At 37.2% G+C, this 23,819-nt stretch overlaps 3 protein-coding genes across 3 annotated transcripts in view; all 3 read left to right on the forward strand.

Annotated features, from left to right (window-relative positions):
- LOC108746477 (anaphase-promoting complex subunit 15-like) overlaps nt 1–1,214 on the forward strand; it is a 5,052-nt gene extending 3,838 nt beyond the window's left edge. Inside the window, exon 3 of the mRNA XM_018483275.1 lies at nt 949–1,214. Within this exon, the coding sequence (XP_018338777.1) occupies nt 949–1,173 (225 nt within the window). The 3' untranslated portion in view covers nt 1,174–1,214. The remainder of the gene's footprint in view (nt 1–948) is intronic.
- A 9,073-nt stretch (nt 1,215–10,287) lies between these two features.
- On the forward strand, nt 10,288–11,103 carry LOC108746471. Its single transcript, XM_018483268.1, has one exon. It carries the CDS (start codon nt 10,288–10,290, stop codon nt 11,101–11,103), a length of 816 nt encoding a protein of 271 aa, XP_018338770.1.
- Nucleotides 11,104–21,248: 10,145 nt separating this feature from the next.
- The window catches only part of LOC108746485 (ecdysone-induced protein 74EF), a 295,998-nt gene continuing 293,427 nt past the window's right edge, over nt 21,249–23,819 (forward strand). The window contains exon 1 of the mRNA XM_018483288.1: nt 21,249–21,829. The gene's annotated coding sequence lies outside the window, so the exon portion shown is untranslated. The remainder of the gene's footprint in view (nt 21,830–23,819) is intronic.

Below are 23,819 nucleotides of genomic sequence, written 5' to 3' on the forward strand. Positions count from 1 at the left end.
TATAACATTTTATATATTTTATTAACATTTTATTAATTATATTGATATATTAGTAATCTGATTTAGTTTTGAGGGTTTTGCAAGAAATGGTACTAATGTCAGTATTGTCGAAGATATTCCAATCACAGCTATTATTTTTTATTTCTCTAATATTACTCCATTTAGTCGTTTACTAATAATAAACACAGTAAACATTGGTGTTTATGTTATTTTAAAAATGGAACTTTTTAAAGAGCATTTTCAGTATGCGTTGCTCTTGTTTTTTAATCAGAAATGGCGGCTGAAGGTCATAGAATTCTAAAACTTATGATGATGTTGTTCCATCAAGTTGCTCCAAAAATGTGAATATTGGTTCTGTCGATTTAAAAGTGGTGATTTCAATGTTAATGACAAAAGCTAGAAATTGCAGATTTGTAAGCATTATTAGACAAAGTACAATCCACATCAGAATTTGCCAGAGAATTAAATGTTGATCGTACAACAGTTATTAAACGTTTACGTGATATGTTTAAATAAATCAATTTTTTTAGAAAAAAAATCCTCAAATGAGCTAAATTTCACTCCTAATAATTTATTATTTATTTTTTCAATTGTATCGAATACTTAACTATTAGGCACAATCTTAACACTGTAGTCATACTAGCGATTGCTGATTGCGATTGTGATTGGCGATTATTTTTTAATCAATTAGAGCAACGTAATCGGGGACCGTTTTGTTCTGGTTGATTGAAAACTAATCGCTAATTACAATCGCATTTCAACCGACAATTGCTGCTAATGTGACTACAGTTTAACGTCATGATTCATGAATATCTGGATGGATTTGATATGTTCGACATTTGAAAATGCTTAAATCAGAACTCAAACGGATTAATGATACGTAATGTATTCTAAATTCTAATATTCTAATGTATACCTAATATATTCTCTTGCGCATGAAAAATCTAGTTCAGAGGATCGGAGGGAGAGGAAGAGGAAGAGGAGGAGGAGGAAGGTGAGGGTGAAGAGGAAGACGAGTCGGACACCCACGAGGAAGAGGAAGAGGAGCTCGACGAGATCGACATGGAAGTCAGTTATTCCCATCATCCGCAGAGGTCTAGTCCGACGGATACGGTGACCGCTCCCGTATCCATCCGGATGATCAACGCATCGAATTTAACTCGTTATTCTTAATTTTTTTATATTGATTCAAATGTACATATTTGTGATCGCGAGTCTCGTATAATTATTTCTAGTGAAGTAACACATTTTATTCAAATAAACTAAGTTAATTAAGTTTTGTGACTAATATAATTTTAATGCGAATTATTTATAGTTCTACATAGCTCGATGATATAAACATTCTAAACGAATAAAGATCTATATCGGTTTTCTATTCCTAACTGTCATTTTCTTTCTTTTTTTCTTGACAACAAAAAGTCGCCACGCTTTTTCCAAACTTAATTTTTTTATCGCGATGTTACCGTCGATTTCATCGTTCAGCGAGCGGTCAGCATTTCGAAATTGAAATTTTGCCGCTCTCTCGCTCGCACTTGGGTTTAGGTCAAGAACCCGACTGATGGCAGCCGTAAGCCAATGTCGTCTCTAAGCGGTGCAAATTCCATCATGACGATGGAAATTGCACGATCAGCGAATTTGACGGCGCAAGGCGTTACGGGCGCTTCTTCGCGGACCGAAGCCTCCGCTCTTTCAGGCTGGAAACAGTCGACGGAGTATTACTTGCGGACAGTAATGTCTTCATTCCTAGCGTCGAGAGCCTCTTTCCAAGAGAAGAGCGACTCGCGCTTCGTCCTGAGCGGTCGAACAAAAGCATCCGTCCTTTTTCCTTGCCTTCACTCTCTCTCTCTCTCTCTCTCTCTCTCTCTCTCTCTGGAACGGGCCGGTGAAGTCGATACTACCTCGTTCACTCTCTTTCTCACTCTTTCGCAAAGGGCCGTGGAATCGCGTCGTATTCGACCGGGACACTCTCGGTACACTCTCCGTGTACCCATCTATACTAGGTGTAAGTACATCCGAGAATGTATTATATGTCTTTATACAAGGTGTCCCAAAATATGCGCTTAAAGACTCTATAGCGAGAGAGTGAAAAAAAAATCAAGTAACGCACGGTCGTGACTTTTCAATCCCGGTAGTAGTAGTCTTCTTTCCCACACACAGGTTTTAATTATGCTTAATCGTAAGCAATAGTTAAACAATCATACAATGATGTTAATTACCTCCTCGTTTACGCTAGAAAAAAACACTGTCATGTCAGTGACTCTGAAAAACGGACGATGACAGATTATCCAAGTACAAATGTTTGGCCAAATTTGAAATGCTCTTACGGTACAATAAAAAATTACTATTCGGAATAAGAAATCATGTGGACGCTTTTGTCACTCAATCTTTCACGATCTTTTCCGTATTTTTAGATTCCGATCTTTTCTGGTGCGAACATCCGGACATATGTATCTGTGCACATGTTTTATACGTATATGCTTTTATATACATCTAGTTTTATGTATATAGATGCACACATTTTTACACACACACACACACACACACACACACACTATATGCATGTATACATATACACAATGTGCCAGCTCTCCCGGCGTGTAACTGAAGTAAAGCCAGGTTGGTGCCCCCGCTAGGGTGAACGAACGGGTACGCTCAGGCAAAAGCGAACCCGTGTGCCTCCTCCTTCGCCGCCATCACCACCTCCTCCTCCTCCTCTAGCAACAACGTTTTCCTCCTCTTTCTTCTCCCCCGGAGATCAGACGGAGATCGTCACTGTGGATTCTTGTGTGAAGCGAAAAATGCAAAAATCGACTGCTCACTGAATAGGAATTTTGTGGAGTTGCGATCACCGGCACGAAATCAAACGCGCATCATTCGTTTGCATATTAAATTGTACAAGCTGCACGATATCGATCTACTGTGTTTGGTATCGTGCTCGTGCCAACGCGCGATAAAGTCTCGCGCTGGTAATTCAGATAATTCAGCGTGATCGTACCGCTCCGATATGCATTTCTATATATTCTAAACAAAGTGCAATCAAAGTTGATTACTTCGCTGATTACTTAATTGATCTGTTTATTATTACTTATTATATATATTACTTACATTTTCTTAGAATGTCTTAGATAATGAAAAAAATTATACAGAGAGGTGATTAATTTCAATAAAATTAAATTATTTAGGATATTAGAAAGAGCTTTCTGATTGATCAGATGTATATCTTCGACACTTGCGCACTAATAACTTACTGTGTGTATGTGTTTTAAATACCATGTCTTAAATTCTCATGAATATATTGTTATCAAAAGTTTCTCATATTTTTTGTTGATTATTGTTCTTTCCAACAATTTTATTATTGATTTTTAGTATGATTTTAATTGTAGATATATTAGAGATTACATTATGCAATTTCGATATTTCTAATAGTGATAGCAGCGCATAATAGGATAGAAGTTAAATCTAATAGTTAAATCTAATAGGATAAAAGTTAAGTGTCTAATAGTGTTTAGAATTCAAAAACAACGAGAAAAAAAAATAAAAGATAAAAGTTTTTTTCAAATGTGGTGGAGGACTTTGTAGCCCGTTGATCAGAATTATTTTGTTGTGTACTTACTGTGTAGTTTTCTGTTTCTCGAAAGATTTTTCATCATTTTTAAACTATTCGAATTCTGTGCACGCGATAAGATAATAATGGAATAATTATTTCAATAATTCGAATATTTATTTTTCAAATATTTATATAAGATTAGGAATATAAATTTTATCAGAATATATTATAAATATTCACGAATTCGTTAACAAGGCAGATTTTTTTGTTTTGTTTTAGTTTATATAATGAAAATTTAAATTTTATAGAAAATATACGTTAAAATCTGTTATTTAAAATTACGTTATGTGAATAAATCTAGATTTTTTTTATGTTTTTAAAATAGATTTACGTTTAATCTTTCTTTAAAGAAAAAAACGTACATTTTTTTATTTAATTATCCGTAATTCGAGAATTAAATTGCTGTGAATCTATCATCATAGCTTTTAATGTTAAAAATGTTATTATAATATTTTCACGTATTGAAATATTTGCTTTCTAAAGTAAATTTATATTCTTGACGTAAGATAGAGAACCATGAATTCCTTCTAGTTACGCTCAACTAAGCTGGATTAGAATTCTGTAATTTGCCTCGGATGATATTACGTTTTCAAAGACAGTTGCGCACGCACAAAGTACCTAAGCGTTCAGAACGCGCGTATAAATCCCGAGATTTATGAATCGCGAGTTTCGCGGATAGTAATACCGTCTAGATTTATGAATTAATACTGGTCATATTAGACGCATAAATCTTGACGTTTAGGCAGATGGAATTGTCTGTGTAGAATTATTTGACAGTCTCGAGATTCTCCGGCAATTCGTTGGTAGATTATAGCGTGTTGTCTTTCGGGGACTTTTTTAACCATACTATTTATTTCTTCAAATCCTTTAAATCCTTTGTGCGTAATCTTTAACGTATATTGAAAATAAAGTATTTGGTATTTGTGACTATAATTGCATGATAAAATAATTATGAATAATAAAATCGAATAATTTAGAAGATACAATAATATCCGTGAAAGCCTAAAAAGCGTTATCAAGTAAGAACTTTTAATTCATATTTTCAATACCAGCTGTAGTATATTTTTCTACATTTACCCTGATAGAAATTTTTTATTGAAATTGTAAAGAATAATAAAGTATTATTCTTATTGCATATTAAAATCTATATCAATCTTGATCTACTTTCAGTATCACTTACCATCAATATTATTCAGTATTTTACATTAAGATTTCATTAACAATTCAATATAAAACATTAAGATTATAAAGAATTCGGTAAATTTTAAAATAAAAATCAATAAACGCAATGAATTTAATGAAAAGTTATTCATATCGAGGGATTCCTGTTTATATAATCCAAAAACTATTTACAGGACATCTTGTAGGCTGTAAAATGAGCCTCATTATGACTTACATACATCTATTGGACATTAAAATTCGTAATCCTTTGGACAATTCTATTATTCTGTAAGATTGAAATATTTCGTAAAATGTTATTATTCATTAGCTTTGTTGGTACCAAAATACAATCATGTCTCGGACTAAATATAATATAATATATACGAAAATGTAACATATGTATCTTGTACAAATGTAAATAATGATATATCTGAGTTTCGGTTAAAGATCTATAGAAAGCTTGAAATTTTATGTACGATAAACGTTATCATCTAGTAGCAATTCTGGAAAGAAACTGTTATGAATTCAACACTTTTCGTTAGAATGCAAACTGATTTTCATATTTTTTCGCAAGTTAGAACAACTTTAATTTGTCTATTTTTTTGTCCATTATTAATTCCATTATTTTAATCCTATTGTTTCTTTTTTGGTAACTTTCATTAATAAATCTGTAAAAATAATATGTGTTTTTTGTTTCAATGTCATTATTTTTCAAATATTTTCATTAATTTTCCTTAGAATTTATAATATTTTAGCATATTTCAGTGTATAAGTAATAAATTCGTAAAAATATTACATATTTTACACTACTTACTTTTTATTTTTTTCGTGCATCTTTAAGCATTATCTTTAAAGTTCATAGTATTCCAGCAAAATTCAGTGTTTAATTTTTCTTGAATAAAAATTTATAAAAATATAAAACATATATTTGTATTATTTTTCGTTATTTTTTATTATTTTATTTTAATTAATTATCTAAATTAATTATCCAATTTTATTATATATACAATTAATAAATAATTACAGTGTATAAAAGAAATCACACTAACAATAATTAAGAGTAGACAAACAGAAGAAAAAATGTTTTAAAATACGTATAATACATAGAAAAATCGTTAGAATTATGTTAACATTAATATCAATTGCAGGTAAAAACTGAACAAGTCAATAAATCAGTGCATATTAAAATACAAAACTATAAATATTTACCTTCTTCTGTCAAACTGTTGTAAGTCAAAAATTAAAAGAGTAATGCAATAAACACAGAAATTTTATAAGCCATTGTGCTGTATTAGAGCAGAGAAATTTGCAGCATCGACAGTGTCTGACAACGTTATGAGTTAAAAAGGAGACAAATAGACGCGGAGACAGTAATATGTGGAAGGAGGAAGGAAAGAAGTATTATAGGAAGGGAAGAAAAGGAATGTATGATGTTAGAATATGTTTCCGACAGAGATTCCGTATCATTTTACTTATTAATCCCATGTTTCTGTCTTGTTGTAAGAGAATTCAATGTCCAAAATTTCAACTTTATCTCACTTAAAATTGTGATTATGATTGGTGGTGATTGGAAATCACCGATGGCGATTTAGATCTTTTATTAATATCGGAAGCATATTTCTATAATCTTGTCTTTAATTGCCTTTTTGTTTGACCCACGTAAATAGCATCGCAATTACCGCTTTATCACAAGATTACGTTATAAACTACGTTTTGATTGTATAATGGGCCCAACCCAAATTTTTTTTTGTTTGTCTACTTTTTATTGTTAGTTAGTTTCTTTTATACACTGTAATTATTTATTAATTGTATTCGTAACTTAATAACTGGGTTTTTTTTGAAAACTTTCTTTTAAATAGATTGATTTTCATTGAAGAAAAATGCGAGTATTACGAGCACCCAGATTATATTAAGCGATTTCAACGTCTCTCTTTTAATATCTTAATGGACCACATATTCGTAATAAAGAAAGAAGACATAAGCATTTGATACGTATCTACATTTTTTTGAATCTATTTTATAACGTACAGAACATTGTTTTTGTATTATGAAAATCTGACTTTTATTGTAATATTATTATTCTAACATTGAGAATGATCCGATCAGCGTCGAAACATTTGTACTTTTTATTAATTTAGTTTCAAATATAATATTAAACATTATTAATTTTAATTGCGCTCGTAGCCCTTGTTATTACCTATATTTGGTTCTATATAAGTTTTGATCTCTAATCTAATAATAGTCAGTAATAAATGAGAATCATTAATCTACGCGTATTTGTTTATTAATTAAAATCGATTATCTGATCTCCCGATGAAACACGTCTGAAATTTAGAAAGAATAGGGACGCCTTGTTATTTAAAGTGCACGAGGGAAGAGAGGGTTTCTCGATGGTTACTACATGATTCACTGCGCTAATGTCAACTTGACCTACTGGCCTACATGCAGGTCGATCCGAGTTCTTTATCCAAGGTCTTCGGGCGATACCCTTCTTTGCATTCGCTGCGCTCGAGTTTCTCTGACAGAAAAGCGAAGCGGCTCATGGAGAACAAGACAGATTGTCGAATTAATATATTTAAAAAAAACAAAAGAATATTAACTTAATAGTTTTTACCATACCTTCATAGATAATAATAATAATAACAATAATAATAATAATAATAATTTTAATCGTAATTATAATTATAATTTACAAAGATGTAATAACAAATAATAATAATATATTTTTATTATATAAATAATAAACATAACCAAAACTTCGTAAACACTTTCAAAATAAAAAAAAATAAATCTTCAGGCAAATGAGAGTGTAAACGCAGTAATTAAAGCGTAATAATCTTACAATTAGTTTTTAATGTATATTTTTCATATACATAAAGTTCATACATTTCGATACTCAGTTTAGAATTTTCTTCGGAGAATAAGTATTTACATATTAGATAATAATAGAAAACTTCTCTTCCTCCAATGTGTACAGCCACTAAAGATTTATAGATTCAAAGTGTTATAATTCTATAAATTACGAATTTGATTGAATTCTGCAGCATAATGAATTGAGCTTTATCTTGAACTTTAAGTATCAAATTAATATAAGTGTAAACTGACTAATGTAATTTACACAGAAAAAAAGATTAGTTGGAACAGTAAAAATTTGCGTGTGATAACTAAATTTCAGTCGTAACGTATGGGTACCTAACGTTATATCTGCGAGATCTAATTTCCATTAACTGTGAGGCTAAATATTATCATTGTAACAGATAAGCATTTTGCTATTATGTCGATCTATTGATCATTGCAGCAAATGTTTTTTGTGTAGCAGACAATTTGGTAGCAAGTACAGTTTCAGTAAACCGTATTTAGCTGTGATAGAGACAATTTTCTTTTACACTGACATATCCGATAACTATGATAACTAACTTCATGCTGCTAAATAATTGATCTGTAATATGCTTTGCTATCACGTTCTTATATTAACTACAGCAGCAAATCCTTTGTATGTATTAGCAAATTTCATAGCTATAGTAGCTGATGCGATTTCAGCTAATCAGAATTAGCTGTAGCCAGCAACATTTTTTTTTCCCGTATATCATATATAAGAGAAGAAGCGTCTTCACAAAAAAACGGAAAAGCCACATTAGTCAATTTATACTTATATTAATTTGATACTTAAATAGTTCAAAATATCCCAATTCACTACACTGCAGAAATCAATGAAATTCGTAATTTATGGAATTACAACACTTTGGATTTATAAATATTGAATATTTAGTGGCTGTACATATTGGAGGAAGAGAAGTTTTCTATTATTAATATGTAAATACTTATTCGCTGAAGAAGATTCTCCAAACCGAGTTGAAACGTACGAACCTTATGTATATGAGAAATATACATTAAAAATTAGGGTTAACCGAGCTAATTGTGACGAAAAAACGCAAAGTTGGAATTCAACAACATGCCATTTTCTTAATTTTGATTATTTGTATTTAATTCTTGTACGAATAATTATTTTAAAACTTCAATTATTAATAGGAAAATGTTAGTAACCGAAATTATTTCTTGTTTACATATAAAAATAAATTTTCTAACTCCTTCAAAAATCACATATTACCCCATATTGCGGGGTAATATGAAACGGTCTAAGGGGTGATTGTGACAATGACGATTATTGAGATACAAATCAAGTCTATTTGTAAAGAATGAACAAAAAACATATTAAGAATTTTAAGCACGACCGTATATATGAATATCAAATACGATAAAGAAAGCTAAGATCGGTCAAATTTTGAATGTTATAAATAATACATTATATATTCTTTTATTAAATCAATTTATTCTAGATATAATTGCGAGCCCACAACATTTGGTTTCAACAAATAACAATATTAAATTAAATTAGAAAGAAAGAAAGTAAGCAAGAAATTTATTGCGAAAAATATTACTCAGCCAGAATTCGAACTTGGGACCTCTCAACTTTCCGAGAAAAATGTCTTAATTTAAAGGAGATTATTAGTGTTTCATAATGATTGTGTTGAAACCGAACGTTATCGGCTTGCAATTATATCTGGAATAAATTAATAAAAGAATATATAATGTATTATTTGTAACATCCAAAATTTGACCACTCTTGGCTTTCTTTATTGTTATTTTATGAATAAAAAAACAATAATAATTACAAAATGCAAACAATATTCATTATTAATATTAAAATATATTTGACCAACAAAAATGAACATTTAACATATTTTTTCTTTCTTTATATATAAATAAGCAAAAATATATGAATACTTCTTATCAAAAATAAAACTTTCTTTCCCTTTGAAATATAATTCACAGCATGATCTGTAAAATAATTATATATTTGCTACAAACTTTATAATACATCAAAATTATTTATTTTATATAACACAACATTAAGAGATAAAGCAAAATAACAAGAAGATATGTTTAAGATTTGTTTTTGTAGCGACACGTGCGCGCGGCGTCGCCCTCAGATATATTTTTCTTATCGAAAGAATAACAAACAATTAATATACGTATATTATGTGTTCTAATGTTCGTTAAATGTTTACAAGTTAAAATAATTAGACCGTCCATGTGAGCGTCACGGACATCCTTTTCACTCGTTCAACTGAACTGCATATTGTTAACATATGTACACATCTTTCTTCTAGCTTTTCGAAATATGAAACTTTGTCGTACCAGACATGCGAGTAATATACCTATGCCATTCAGGATTCTGTAAGCCAAGCAACGATCTGAGGAGTCAGTCTCTTTTTACTCGTCGACGCGAATACACCACGCTTTCGACTTCTGTCTAACAAAATAAAGTACCAGTGTTAGCACCAACCGAGTCGCCGTTATTACCGGACCACTCCTTACCCACATAATTGGTGACCCCGACGTGATCTTGCATGCGTATATCGCGTTTTCCGTAAAGTGCAGTGTGGGTGATTGTGGAAGTGCACCGAAAATCATAAGGACTGACGTTGAGACCCGACCGTAGCCCCTCCGTAGCGATCATGGATAAAGAAAGCGCGGCCGCATCGATCGACCGAGTGGCGACCAGGATTCCGCCGTTCTGGGCTCGCGATCCCGAGCTGTGGTTCCGCCAGGTGGAGAGTCAATTTGCGCTCTCGGGAATCACAAACGACGATACAAAATTTCATTACGTCACGGGCAACCTCGATGCCCGATACGCCGAGGACGTCCGCGATATATTGGTCGATCCACCCGAGACTGGAAAGTACCAGTTACTCAAAACGGAGCTCATACGCCGGCTCGGGACCTCACAGGAGAAAAAGACACGGCAGTTACTCGAACAAGAGGAGATGGGAGACCGAAAGCCGTCCCAGTTCCTTCGCCACCTGCGTGGGCTGGCGGGCACCGCCGTTCCGGACGAGTTGCTCAAAACCATCTGGCTAGGGCGAATGCCAGCGTCCATGCGGGTCATCCTGGTAACCCAGACGGAAGCCGGTTTGGAGAAGATGGCCGAGCTCGCCGACGCCGTCAGCGACGCCTTGCCTGAAAGGCACCAGGTCGCGGCCGTATCGACGGACTCGTTCGAGACGATGCTCGAGCGATTGACCGTCCATATCACCGCCAAAATGGGGGAGTTGGCGAATGGACTTCGCCAAGAGATCGCGGCGGTAGAGGACCGCGTGTCGGCTCGCGGTAGCCGATCGCGGGAGCGGCGTTCACCGTCCGGGCAGCGCGCGCGCAGCCGCGGTCGCGGCAAGGACGGCGTCTGCTGGTACCACTGGCGGTTTGGTGCTGACGCGACAAGATGCGAACCGCCGTGCAACTTCCGCTCGGGAAACGATCAGGGCGGTCACTAATGGAGGCAAGCGACCCGAGCCCTGCGTCCCTCCGCCTGTTCGTCACGGACAGAAATTCCAAGAAGGGATTTTTAATTGATACCGGCGCCGATCTCTGCGTTTACCCACGAACATTTCTACGCGGGCCGCGGGAGAAGTCAACGTACGAGCTCTTGGCGGCGAACAACAGCGTCATCGCGACTTATGGGACGATCACAATTACGCTCGACCTTGGGTTACGCCGGGCCTACACGTGGAGATTCGTCATCGCCGACGTGCCTAAACCAATCATCGGAGCGGATTTCCTGGCGTTCTATGGCTTGCTCGTCGACGTTCGTGGCCGCCGCCTAGTGGATCAGCTGACTTCGTTGACTGCCAAAGGTCATGTCGCAAAGGGTAACCTCCCCGGCGTTAAAACCATTGCTGGAACGTCGATCTATCACGAGCAGTTACAGAAGTTTTCTGAAATCACGCGCCCGGGCGGCGCCCCTGCTGAGCCGAAACATTCGACCCAACATCACATCCGAACGACACCAGGCCCCCCCGTGGCGAATAAGCCGAGGCGTTTGCCGACGGAGAAACTGCGCGCGGCCAGGAAGGAATTCGAGACCATGATCCAGTTCGGGACGGCACGACCATCGGAAAGCTGCTGGGCGTCACCGCTGCACATGGTCCCGAAGAAAGCCAGCGACGAATGGCGTCCATGTGGAGATTACCGCGCCCTCAACGCAAGGACCTTGCCGGACCGATACCCCGTCCGACACATAGAGGATTTCGCGCAGTCCTTACGAGGTAAAAGTATCTTTTCGACCATAGATCTAGTTCGGGCATACAACCAGATCCCCGTCGCGCCGGAGGACATAAAAAAGACGGCTATAACGACACCGTTCGGATTATTCGAATTTCCGTTCATGTCGTTTGGCCTGCGCAACGCCGCGCAAACCTTCCAGCGGTTCATCGACGAAGTCCTCCGAGGTCTGGATTTCTGTTACGCGTACATAGACGACATACTCGTCGCATCGACTTCCGAACGCGAGCACCTGCAGCACCTGGAGATCGTGTACGAACGGTTAAGGAAATTCGGAGTGGTTATCAACCAGACCAAGTGCGTGTTCGGGCAGGCGGAAGTTAAATTCCTTGGCTATCGAGTTTCCGCCGAGGGGACTCAGCCCTTGCCCGAGAAGGTCGAAGCCATCCGAAGTTACCCGCAGCCGACGACGGCGAAACAGCTGCGACAGTTCCTGGGTATGTTGAACTTTTATAGGAGGTTCATACCCAGAGCGGCTTACCTTCAAGCACCATTGAATGATCTACTCCAGGGGAATATCAAGGGCAAGACGCCCATCGCCTGGACTACATCGACACAGGCCGCTTTCGATGAATGCAAGGAGAGCATAGCACAAGCGGCTTTACTGGCTCACCCTGAACCGGACGCGCCACTCGCAATAGTCTCCGACGCCTCGGATTTCACAGTGGGGGCGGTCCTTCAACAACGAATCGGCGATAGCTGGGAACCATTAGCCTTCTTCTCCAAGAAGCTAAGTGGTGCCGAAAAGAAGTACGGCGCATACGACCGGGAACTCCTCGCTATCTACCTCGCCGTCAAACATTTCAGGCACATGGTGGAAGCTAGGACCTTCACGATCTATACGGACCACAAGCCGATCACCTTCGCTTTTCGACAGAAAGCCGACAAGGGCTCGCCCCGACAATGCCGTCACCTCGACTTTATCGGTCAATTCTCGACCGATATCAGGCACGTATCCGGTAAGGACAACATCGTCGCCGACGCCCTCTCACGCGTTGAAGGAATCGCAGCCTTGGACTACGAAGCTCTGGCAACATCACAGGAGACCGACGACGAGTTAAAAATCTACCGTAATGGGAGCTCGGCACTGCAGATAAAAAGGGTGCAATTACCGGGGACACCGGTGAGCGTGTATTGCGACGTGTCTTCAACAACAGCAAGACCGTTCGTCACCAAGCAGTTCCGCCGGGCGGCATTCGAATCGGTACATCAGCTCGCGCATCCGGGGATCAAGGCGACCGTCAAGCTGGTTACACAACGATTCGTTTGGCCGTCAATCAAATCCGACTGTCGAAGATGGGCAAGAAGCTGCATAGAGTGCCAGCGATCCAAGATAACTCGCCATGTTTCGGCGCCGTGCGGTACCTTCGCACCGCCGTCATCGAGGTTCGAGCACGTCCATCTCGACCTCATCACCATGCCCAGCTCGGAAGGCTACAGGTACTGCCTGACTTGCGTCGACCGATTCTCTCGATGGCCAGAGGTGATACCGCTCGTGGACCAGGAGGCCGTCACCGTCGCTCGGGCCTTCTACGAGGGCTGGATAGCTCGATTCGGCACCCCCCTCCGCGTTACCACCGATCAGGGGAGACAATTCGAATCGCAACTATTCAGGCAGCTTAGCGCGCTATACGGAGTAGCGCACCTCAAGACAACAGCGTACCACCCGGCGGCCAATGGGATGATAGAGCGACTACACCGACAACTCAAGGCAGCCATCAAGTGCCACGAGAAGGACCAATGGACAAAGGTCCTTCCCACCGTGCTGCTCGGCATCCGGGCTGCGTGGCGAGAGGATTTGGGAGCGACCGCAGCCGACCTTCTCTACGGCGAGTCAATTCGGTTGCCCGGAGAGTTCTTGGCTTCAAGAGCACTCCCAGAAGGCGATGCGGCCGAATACGTCAAAGAATTACGGCAGCACTTTCGAAGACTCCGCCCGACAAACGGCACCCGCCACGGCGAACGGCAGACCTTTGTGTTCAAAGATCTCAGTACGGTGGGCCAAGTATTCGTGCGCCACAACGCACCTGGAGGAACCCTGCAGCAACCGTACGACGGACCCTACAGAGTGGTCAGCCGCAAACCGAAAACATTCGTGGTTCACATCCGAGGTAGGGATGTGACCGTGTCTATCGATCGGCTGAAGCCCGCCTACATCATTTCAGAAGACGAGGAACCAGAGAAGGCTAGCTCGCCACCAATCGAGCAGCGGTTGGAGAACCCCCCAAGTTCCGGCACATCATTGCAACCGCCCGTGCCATCGGAGCTGGATAACCCTGAAAATTCAGCAAGGAGGACCGACCCACCAACCGCCCAGGAGCCGATCAAGACCGCTTTACGGCAAACCACACGATCGGGCAGACGAGTGCGATTCCCGGACCGACTTCAGGGCGGTTTCTCGTGATTAGGCAAATCACTAGCAGGGGGGTACTGTAGCGACACGTGCGCGCGGCGTCGCCCTCAGATATATTTTTCTTATCGAAAGAATAACAAACAATTAATATACGTATATTATGTGTTCTAATGTTCGTTAAATGTTTACAAGTTAAAATAATTAGACCGTCCATGTGAGCGTCACGGACATCCTTTTCACTCGTTCAACTGAACTGCATATTGTTAACATATGTACACATCTTTCTTCTAGCTTTTCGAAATATGAAACTTTGTCGTACCAGACATGCGAGTAATATACCTATGCCATTCAGGATTCTATAAGCCAAGCAACGATCTGAGGAGTCAGTCTCTTTTTACTCGTCGACGCGAATGCACCACGCTTTCGATTTCTGTCTAACAAAATAAAGTACCAGTGTTAGCACCAACCGAGTCGCCATTATTACCGGACCACTCCTTACCCACATTTTCTTATTTATAACTTTAAAATTGTTACAAATTTCATTGACATGAAATTAATTTATTTAATAATAAAAACAAATTATGCATGAATATTATTGTTATACAAATATAGTGCTAATTGTCCAAAGTGTGATATTTGAATTGTACTTACATAAAATTATTAATGAACGCATAATCGTCAGTATTTCAATGTATCGCATTCGTAATAACAGGCAAGCCATTACTTAGCGCAATCGCGCGCGAAGCATATCGAGTTTCCATGATACTTATCGTCACAATAACCTCATACATTGAATTGAGAGTAGGATAATTGTGATGTTTAATTAAAAAATTGTATACACTATTAAGTGTACTATAATCTTGACAAAACTTTAATTTAGAATCATAGTAATCTTAAAGTAATGAATACCGTATTTAAAATGGGTTTATTTGAAAAAGAATTGACTTTGAATAGATATATCTGCAAACCCAAACAGCACAAATACCTTTCAGAGATATTTCAGAAATGTTTCACATGTGAAATTGAAATATCTCAGAAACATTGCAAAATGTTTCTGCAACAGCTCTGAAATAGCAAAATGTCTGCGATTCTTGTACTTGAAACTCTCAATAATAATAATAATAATAATAACAATAATTATTATTATTATTATTATTATTATATTATCTACTAAAATATCTTTTTTCTTAAAAGTCATTGTATAAACATTCATAAAAGCGTTTTTTAATTTTGTCGTAATTATATATACGTATAATGGTTTTGGAAAAGATTTCTCTCTCTCTCTCTCTCTCAATTGCTTACTTACTGCATTGTTGCTATTTAGTTAATATTGAGAAAATACATGCTGAATAGGAATATTATAATAAATATAGTATATTTAGTTTTTAAAGATGCGTTGCAGTATTCATGCATTATTGGTAGCGTATGATGTACAAATTTAATCTTTCAAGCATGCCTCGTGTAAGAAGAAAAAACTCGGAAAACAAGCCAGCCGTTTACACGTTTGAAGTCCAATCGTCTGATTTATCGTGCCACGTAGAAATCAATCGCCACGCCGCGCCGGACCGATTTCTCTCTCGTAGAATGGCAGTTACACCAGCCATGGGGAGGGGAGGGAAGGGGAGGGGGGGGAGGGAGGTAAATCTCTCGACCGCTAATGCCGAGTTAAGCGCCCTAACCTGCCTCAAAAGAGGCTGTGCGACGTAAGAGATAATAAATCCTGGTCCCAGAGCTCTCGCGACGGCGCGACGCGGGCGCGGCGGCTGAAGCAGCGACGAGGATGTTGCTCATCGACCGAAGGCGAGCAAGAGAGCAAGAGGTCGGGACTTAGGATAAACTGCGTTTATTAAGCTATGAGTGATATCTCACAAGAAGCGTGTACACGTGGTATTCTGTGATGCGCATATGGCGCAAACTGAAATTAAATGTTCATGATAAAAATATCAGTTACAAAAAGGATCTATGTAGTGACAAAGGATATAAGGGACCTATTTATTGGCACAGTATTGGCCAAATATTGGTCAAATATTGGCCCAACATTGGCTTAATATTAGCCCAATGTATATTCCCAATATTTAATTAATGTATTACCATAAATTAATTACTACTAGGTGGGCGTTAAAAAATAATAATATATATAACACAAAAATCATCTTATATACACAGTTGCAAAATTCGTATTAAATTTAATGCACATTTCACCTGTTATTTCAAACAGTTCATTCAAATTTTTGTGTTAATTTAGCACAAGATGAATATGTTAGAAAGTAACACAAGTATTACATAAAAAAATTAAAAAAGGTAGTATTGACATAATTTGTAAATAAACAGGGTTGCGTTCAGAATTATTATGTGGGTGTATCCACTCTTCTCTTATTCTTGTTTAACATTCGTGAAGAACAAGGATAAAATGACATCTGAGTGTATCCGGTCGACGAATGCAGCTCTGTGGCAGCATATTTTTTTCAGTAAAATTAAGATTTATAATATGTTAAATAAACCTATTTTATTCATTTATCTTAGAATTTATATTTTAAAACATTATTATTATTATTATTTATCCATTTACTCATAAATTGCAATGTTATTTTAACACTAAAAATGTTGAATATCAATTATTTGAATAACATAACCAAATTATGTTGAATTAACATTCGAATATGTTAAAAAATTCAATATAAAATTTTAAAAAGAATTGTACAACAGGTATTAACTTTCAACACAAATACAAAATGATTCTTACTGTGTAACGCGAAATGATTTTCTCGCGTTGCCATCACGGATCGCCCCATCGAAGTAAGAAGTCGCGGAAGAGATGGAAGAAAGTTGAAAGAGTGGAGAGGAAGAAACGGAACGCGCGAGTGACGGAGCCAAGAAGAGCGGATGACCGAGGATAAGAAAAGAGAGGAGAAGATCAAGAGAGAAAGTGAGAAGGAAGAGAAGGAGAAGACGTACAACACAATAGGGGAGAAAAGATAGAATAGAGAGGATGCGATCTCTTGAGAAATGGAAGAGGACACAATGCGCCAGGAGAATGAGAGAAAGATAGACAGAGATAGAGATAGAGATAGAGATAGAGAGGACAGAGCGGGGAAAGAGAGAGAGGGGAGAGAGAGGGGGGAGGGAGGGGGGAGAGAGAGAAAGAAAGAGAGTTCGTTGTTTATTTAGCGCTCTAGGATAAATTCTCCTTAAGCGCAAAAATAATACATAATTAATAACAAAATGATAATGATCAGTAAATAAGAAAAATATAAGAAATTATAAATGTACGTAATTGTAAATGAAATAAAAATGAAAAGTAAGAGCATATGTGATATGAAAATTAACGATAATACAATAATGGAGACCAGTATAAAGTATCAACAAAATAAATGAATATTACAATACAAAAAAAATGATGATTATAAAAGATTAGTTAAAAGTGAGTATAAAACAAAAGAATCGCAACGACCTCAACAGAAAAACAGGTCGCAGGTTATTTGCTCGAATTAAATAAATAGTTATACAGTTCACTTTTAAAGATGCACAGAGATGAGAAGCAACGTAAGTCGCCTGGGATACTATTCCAAAATTCGGTAGCATAGCTGCAGAAAGAGCGTTTATAAAATTCAATACGATATTGAGGTGGTAGTAGATAACTAGTAGGACTTCTAGTGAATTTATTAATCTTAGAAAAATTAAAGTGAAAATATAATGGCTCAGGCTTTCCCGTTGCTAAAGTGATGTACGTTAGACATCCCACACAAAGTACATACGCCTCTCACTAACTTTAAGCCACTTCAAGTCGCGCAGAAACGGCGACATATGCTCATTCCATCTGATTGAAAAATATACCTTACACATGAATTGAGAGCTCTTTAGAGTTTGAGATCCAGTTCTCCACTCATATCAGTCATCGCTGCACAGCAATAATCCAAGATAGGAAAGATCAGCGTAAATATAAATCTTATGCGGAGTGAAAAAGACAGAGAGAGAGAGAGGGGGGGGAGAGGGAGGGAGGGAGAGAGAGGGAGAGGGAGGGAGAGGGAGAGGGGGAGAGAGAGAGAGAGAGAGAGAGAGAGAGAGAGATGAACGGGAGAGAAATCGATTCTGCGTTGTAGTAAGAGATCGAGAGAGAAAAAAAATCATATGAAACAATCGAAAAGTGAGTGAATCAGATTGGATAACTGCGGGAGGTTTCGAGTCAAAGCCACAGGGACTTAAAAGCACGTAATAGTGTTTCAATGAAGCGACCGGCGATTACGTAAGTTCGCGGTAAAGAAAGTAGGAAAAAGTAGATGGGCGTGAATGAAAAGACACAAACGCGAGCGAATAGTGTGAGAGAGAAAGGAAATAAAGAAATGGAGAGATCGAGTGCAATGTGCAGCAGCAAACTCGAGATCTTTCATTTAACATTTTACACTATATTTATATCTTTATACAATATCATTTTTAGTACCAACTATATATTTTCTTAGTACATATAATGGAACTATTGTATATAATTATTACTAACATTATAGCAGTAACAATAAAATACAGGATGGAAGTAATAATTATATAAACAGGAATAATAACTAAAAATGGAGCATCTAACCATGTTATTTTATCATGCTATTATATAATAGTAAAAGATACTAAACAATTTCCTTACATTGTATGCATTGTATCATAATTCTATAGTTAAAAAAAAAATAAAAATTATATTTTTAACATGCGATATGTTTATACAACAGTTAAGCCTTAATGTTAAGCCGCTAATAATTTTATAAATAACAGTATCATACACAGTTGGAAAATTTCTGTTAAATTTAACATATTTCACGTTTCCCAAATAATCTCAAATTTTTGTTAATAATTTAATACAAAATAAATACGTTAGTAACACAAATATTATGTACAAAAATATCAACACAAAAATATAATACTGATGTAATTTATGATCAAATTGTGCAAGTATACTTTTTCTTCAAAAAAATTAGCATTTATACTATATTAAATTAACACATTTTATTCATTTACCTTAGAATTTACGTTTTAAAATATACTACTACTCAAAATGTACTACTCAATAAAAAATAGGAAACACTTTCGAACATGCACAAAAAATTGTACAATATTCAGAACACCATAACTCGGTGAAAAATTATCGCAAACAAAAAAATCAGAAAAGCATTTTAAAGCTTGAAATCTCTATTTTTAAAATCGGTAATTGATAATATCGATATTTTAATCTGACTGATCTTTTACAAAGCTATACAAACACAAATGGATATATCCGTAAAATCGAAAAATTATTTATAAATTTTACAAAAGTCTATGGCGTGAAATAAAAATCATACAAAAATGCGGTTTACAGCAGTCGAAAGAGTGAATCTTTACATTTAATTTGTTTTTTTATCGAGTGTTTTATAATTTTTTTTTGCCGAGTTATTGAACATTGAAGAAAAAACGATCACTTTTGCTTCAACGTTGAATAACTCGGTGAAAAAAAATCGTACAATGATCAATAAGAAAGTAAATTAAAGGTAAAGATTCATTCTTTCGACTATATATTGTAAACCGTATTTATGTAATTTTTATTTGACGCCATAGATCTTTGTAAAATTTGTAGAAAATTTTCAGATTTTTGACAGACATCCATTTGTGTCCGTAAAAAATTAGTCGGATTGAAATATCAATTACCGATTTCGAAAGTAGAAATTTCAACTTTCAAAATGCTTTCTGAATCTAGTTATGACCATTTTTGATGAAGTTACTCTATTTTGAAGTTAAAGGATCATTTAGAATTATTATAGCATTTAAAAAGGACAAATTTAAAGTTTAAATATCTCTGCGAAAAATGATTACGAAGCGATGTTTGAAGATTCGAATGTTTCAAATCATGTTTCTATGTAAAAATTTTATTATAATACAAATAGTGCCAATTTGAAGAGAATCTTGGAAAATTAAAAAATAAATATTAGCTTTGATAACGTGTATGGAATAAAAAATCTCACAATCAGATCTATGCCCTGAAAAAGAGAATATTATTTTGCTATGTATTTGTATATTAATTAATTAATTAAATAAGAGAAGTATCAATTACGGTCAAAGTTGAATGTTATTTCTATATGTGAGGACTTCCAAAATACGTTTTTCCAAAATTTATAATTTTTAGAAAACGGGAAAAAAAGTCACAAGAAAATGATGCTTTACAAAAATAACAGTAAATCAAACAGTAACAAGATGTGAAATGTTAAACAAAATTGCTAAACAATTGCTAAAAATGTTAAACAAATGCATTTTGTTTGTCTCTAGTTAAAGGACATAAATGTACTTCGAATGTTTAGGTTTCTTTTCAGCAAACAAATTAATGATGAAAAAATGCTTTCTGAACATTCCGGAGTAGTTTATAATATATTATAGTATGAGTTTTTTAACACTGAACATTACGCCATCTCTAACTCGTCGATAGAATGTTACTAGCATCTCAAATGTTACTAGCTTGTTATTTAATTCGCATCATGCTTTTCTAATTTTCTGTTATAGAAATCATCTCACATCATCTTAGTCGGCAGGCTCGTTAACGATGCGACGCGTCGATATACATTGATATATTTACGCGCTTTTGATACTCTTAAATCAAAATACACCTAAGAAATGCTCCTCCAGTATTTATCGTATGTGAAAATGAGAAAAGAAGAGACGATAGGAAGATAGGTAAAGAAGCAGAGGGAGAAGGGGGAGAAGAGGGGGGGGAGAGAGAGAGGGGGAGGGAGAGGGAGAGAGAGAGAGAGCAAGAGAGAGAGAGAGAGAGAGAGAGAGAGAGAGAGAGAGAGAGAGAGAGAGAGGACGAACTCGTCGTCTCGTGCGCGGCGGTGGCGGCGCACGAGAAACGAGAGCGGCATGCCCTCATCGTGGGCGCGCGACGGAGAGCGGCGATTGGTCGGCGCGCGCGCGCGACGGAAGGCGCGAGCAGGAAGAGCGAGAAGACCCGACGGAGGAGACTCCGGGACTGTTCGACCGTTCAGTCGAACGCGCGATTACAGGCACGTGAGACGCGCGAACGGATTCTCTCTCTCTCGTTCGTTTCACACCGTCAGACGTTCGAGGAATTACGCTAATTTCGTTACACAGTGAGACCCACGTGCTGACGGCAGCGCGAGTCGCAGAGCGCAAATAAGATCGAGAAATCGACCATCATCTTCGAGATCAATTCCTTTTCGCGATTCTTTTTCGCTCCGCGAGACGATAATCCCGGTGCGGCGCGGTGCGGCGCGGCGCGACGCGACGCGACGCGACGTTACGCGACGCGAAGCGGCGTGTATCGCGTGGCCCTTCGCCTCCGGCAGTCGATCTGTCGACGCACGACGCACGGGTCGCACGGCGCGGGCGGATCGAGAAGACGCCGCGACGACAAGTAAACAAGTGTGTGCAGGGTGTATATCTCACGGTTTTACGTGGTGACTTGAAGTGTGAGTTGCGATTCTGGAGAGGTTTCCACTTTCCGCGGCATCCCTGCGCGTTTTGTCATCGTTCATCGATGAGAAGAGAACTGGAGAACTGGAGAACTGGAGTTTCCGGAGCAGAGTGTCGCACAGATGTCATGGATGCGTTCTCGAACGGTGAGTGAATTTCTAGGCATGTTTTTTACCTTTACTAATTAGAAACAATGAACGGAAAAGAGACGCGATTCATCAAGTCGCTGATTCGCGATTTCCCATTTCTTTTTCTCCCTCGCGCAACTGCGAGAATAGCAGATAGTGTTACTGGGAGGTGTGGATCATTCTCGCCCACTCAAGTGAGGAGAGTAGCGGTAGAGGAGAAGGACGAAGGTGGTGTTGGGTTTCGTCTTTTACTTATGGTTTTCGTGGTAACTCAAAAATCGCCGTCGATAATATAATCGAGAATCGGGTCGAAAAGATGCGCGTGCGTTTTTTCGGCGAAACCGGTGAAATCGGGGTGAATAGGGATCGTTGACCTAGTGAATCCAGACAGACTAGGACGTCGGCGTGGCGTCGAAAGTTTTTGCCGCAAGTCGCAGAAAAAGCAAGCACCGACCCGATTTTTCGGCGCCGCACGCGCGCCGCTTCCTCGCGAGCTCTTGCGCACGAGGCGAGAGAGTCGTGATTGTCACGGTTCTGCGATAATCTCTATCTTAATCCTAATCGGTGTTTACAAGTCCAGTGTACTCGACGTTTCTTCGACTACGTTGTGAAAAATTATTATTTATAACAAATGTTTCTTTTGCAACCTTAAATAATTTTATTCCTCGGCTTTTGACATTCAAATTGAAAAAAAGTCTTTAAATTATGTTAATTAAAAAAAATAGATATTAGGTGTACAAAAAAGTTCTGAGCTTTAGATTTGATACAACCGAAATAACAATTTAAATTTTATATATCTTCCCGCCCTTTTGGGGTTTTAAAACAGTAACATTTAACCTCCTGAAATGCGATACGGTTTGGCGTTTGATGCACATAACCTCAAAAATCAGTAGTGTTCACGATGGCAATTACAAAAGAGCATATTCGATTTTCCATCCACTTCGCGTTTCATCTGAAGAAAAATGCTGCTGAAGCCACTGAAATGATTTGTGCTGCATATGGAGAGAACGCTGTAAGTCATGCAACATGCAAAAGGTGGTATCAAAAGTTTCGCCAAGGAGATTTCAGTCTTAAAGATGAATCGCGTGCTGGACGCCCTGAAAAGATTGAAACGGACGAATTGCAAGCACTGCTGGATATAAACTCTGCGCAAACTGAAAAGGAGCATTGATGCAAACGGAGAATATTTCGCTGATTAATATTTTTTCGTTTGTTTTTAAATAAAGATTGAATTTTACAAAAAAAAGCTCAGAACTTTTTTGTACACCTAATACATTAATTTCAAGTACACTGGACTTGCAAATTCCAGTTAAGGATATTTTGGGGAACGAATACCGATTACAGTTAATATTTTCGCGATATTTCGTCTCGCAATCATTTACTCGAGTGCCGATCAGTGTTATTAAAAATTTATATATATATACTTATTTGTTATAAAACAATGACACAACTCAAGAAACAAAGCTTCTCAGAAATTGAATTTCAATGTTTTGAATAATTTTGAAATGCAATTTTGGGATAATAATTGATTGTAAAGGAAGAAAAGTCCGTTTAAAATATGTTTTTTTCTTTTTTTCTTTAAATTTCTGTGCGTTTCTGTAAGCAATTAATATAACAGTTATATAATATATAATTAGTAAGTACTAATATAAAAACATGACTTATTTATAAAAATTTTTTAGTTATCATTGTTGTAGCAAATGAGCGACATTGTATAGATGTATGTTTGTATATTCAGTCTTGGTATAGTATCATATTGAGCAAAGTATCATATTGCTATAGATTCAATATAATCGATATGAATATAATATATAATATCATGATAAGCGTATTACAAAGTTCCGATCCGGTCAGTTCCGATCATTCATTTTACGATATATCTACACTGAAAGAAAAGTTTTTAGTATCTGCGATTATAATTGCACGGAAAAAACAGTTTTGCTGAAATATTAAAAAATTTGCGTAGATGTAAAATTATTTTATTAAATTCTTAAAATAATTAGTTGTA

The sequence above is a fragment of the Trachymyrmex septentrionalis genome, unplaced genomic scaffold (assembly GCF_001594115.1).
Source record: "Trachymyrmex septentrionalis isolate Tsep2-gDNA-1 unplaced genomic scaffold, Tsep1.0 scaffold172, whole genome shotgun sequence".
In the NCBI taxonomy this organism is placed as follows: domain Eukaryota; kingdom Metazoa; phylum Arthropoda; class Insecta; order Hymenoptera; family Formicidae; genus Trachymyrmex; species Trachymyrmex septentrionalis.

What these genes read in the sequence shown, in the direction of transcription:
- LOC108746471 (XM_018483268.1), top strand. Translation starts at nt 10,288, where the DNA reads ATGGATAAAGAAAGCGCGGCCGCATCGATCGACCGAGTGGCGACCAGG.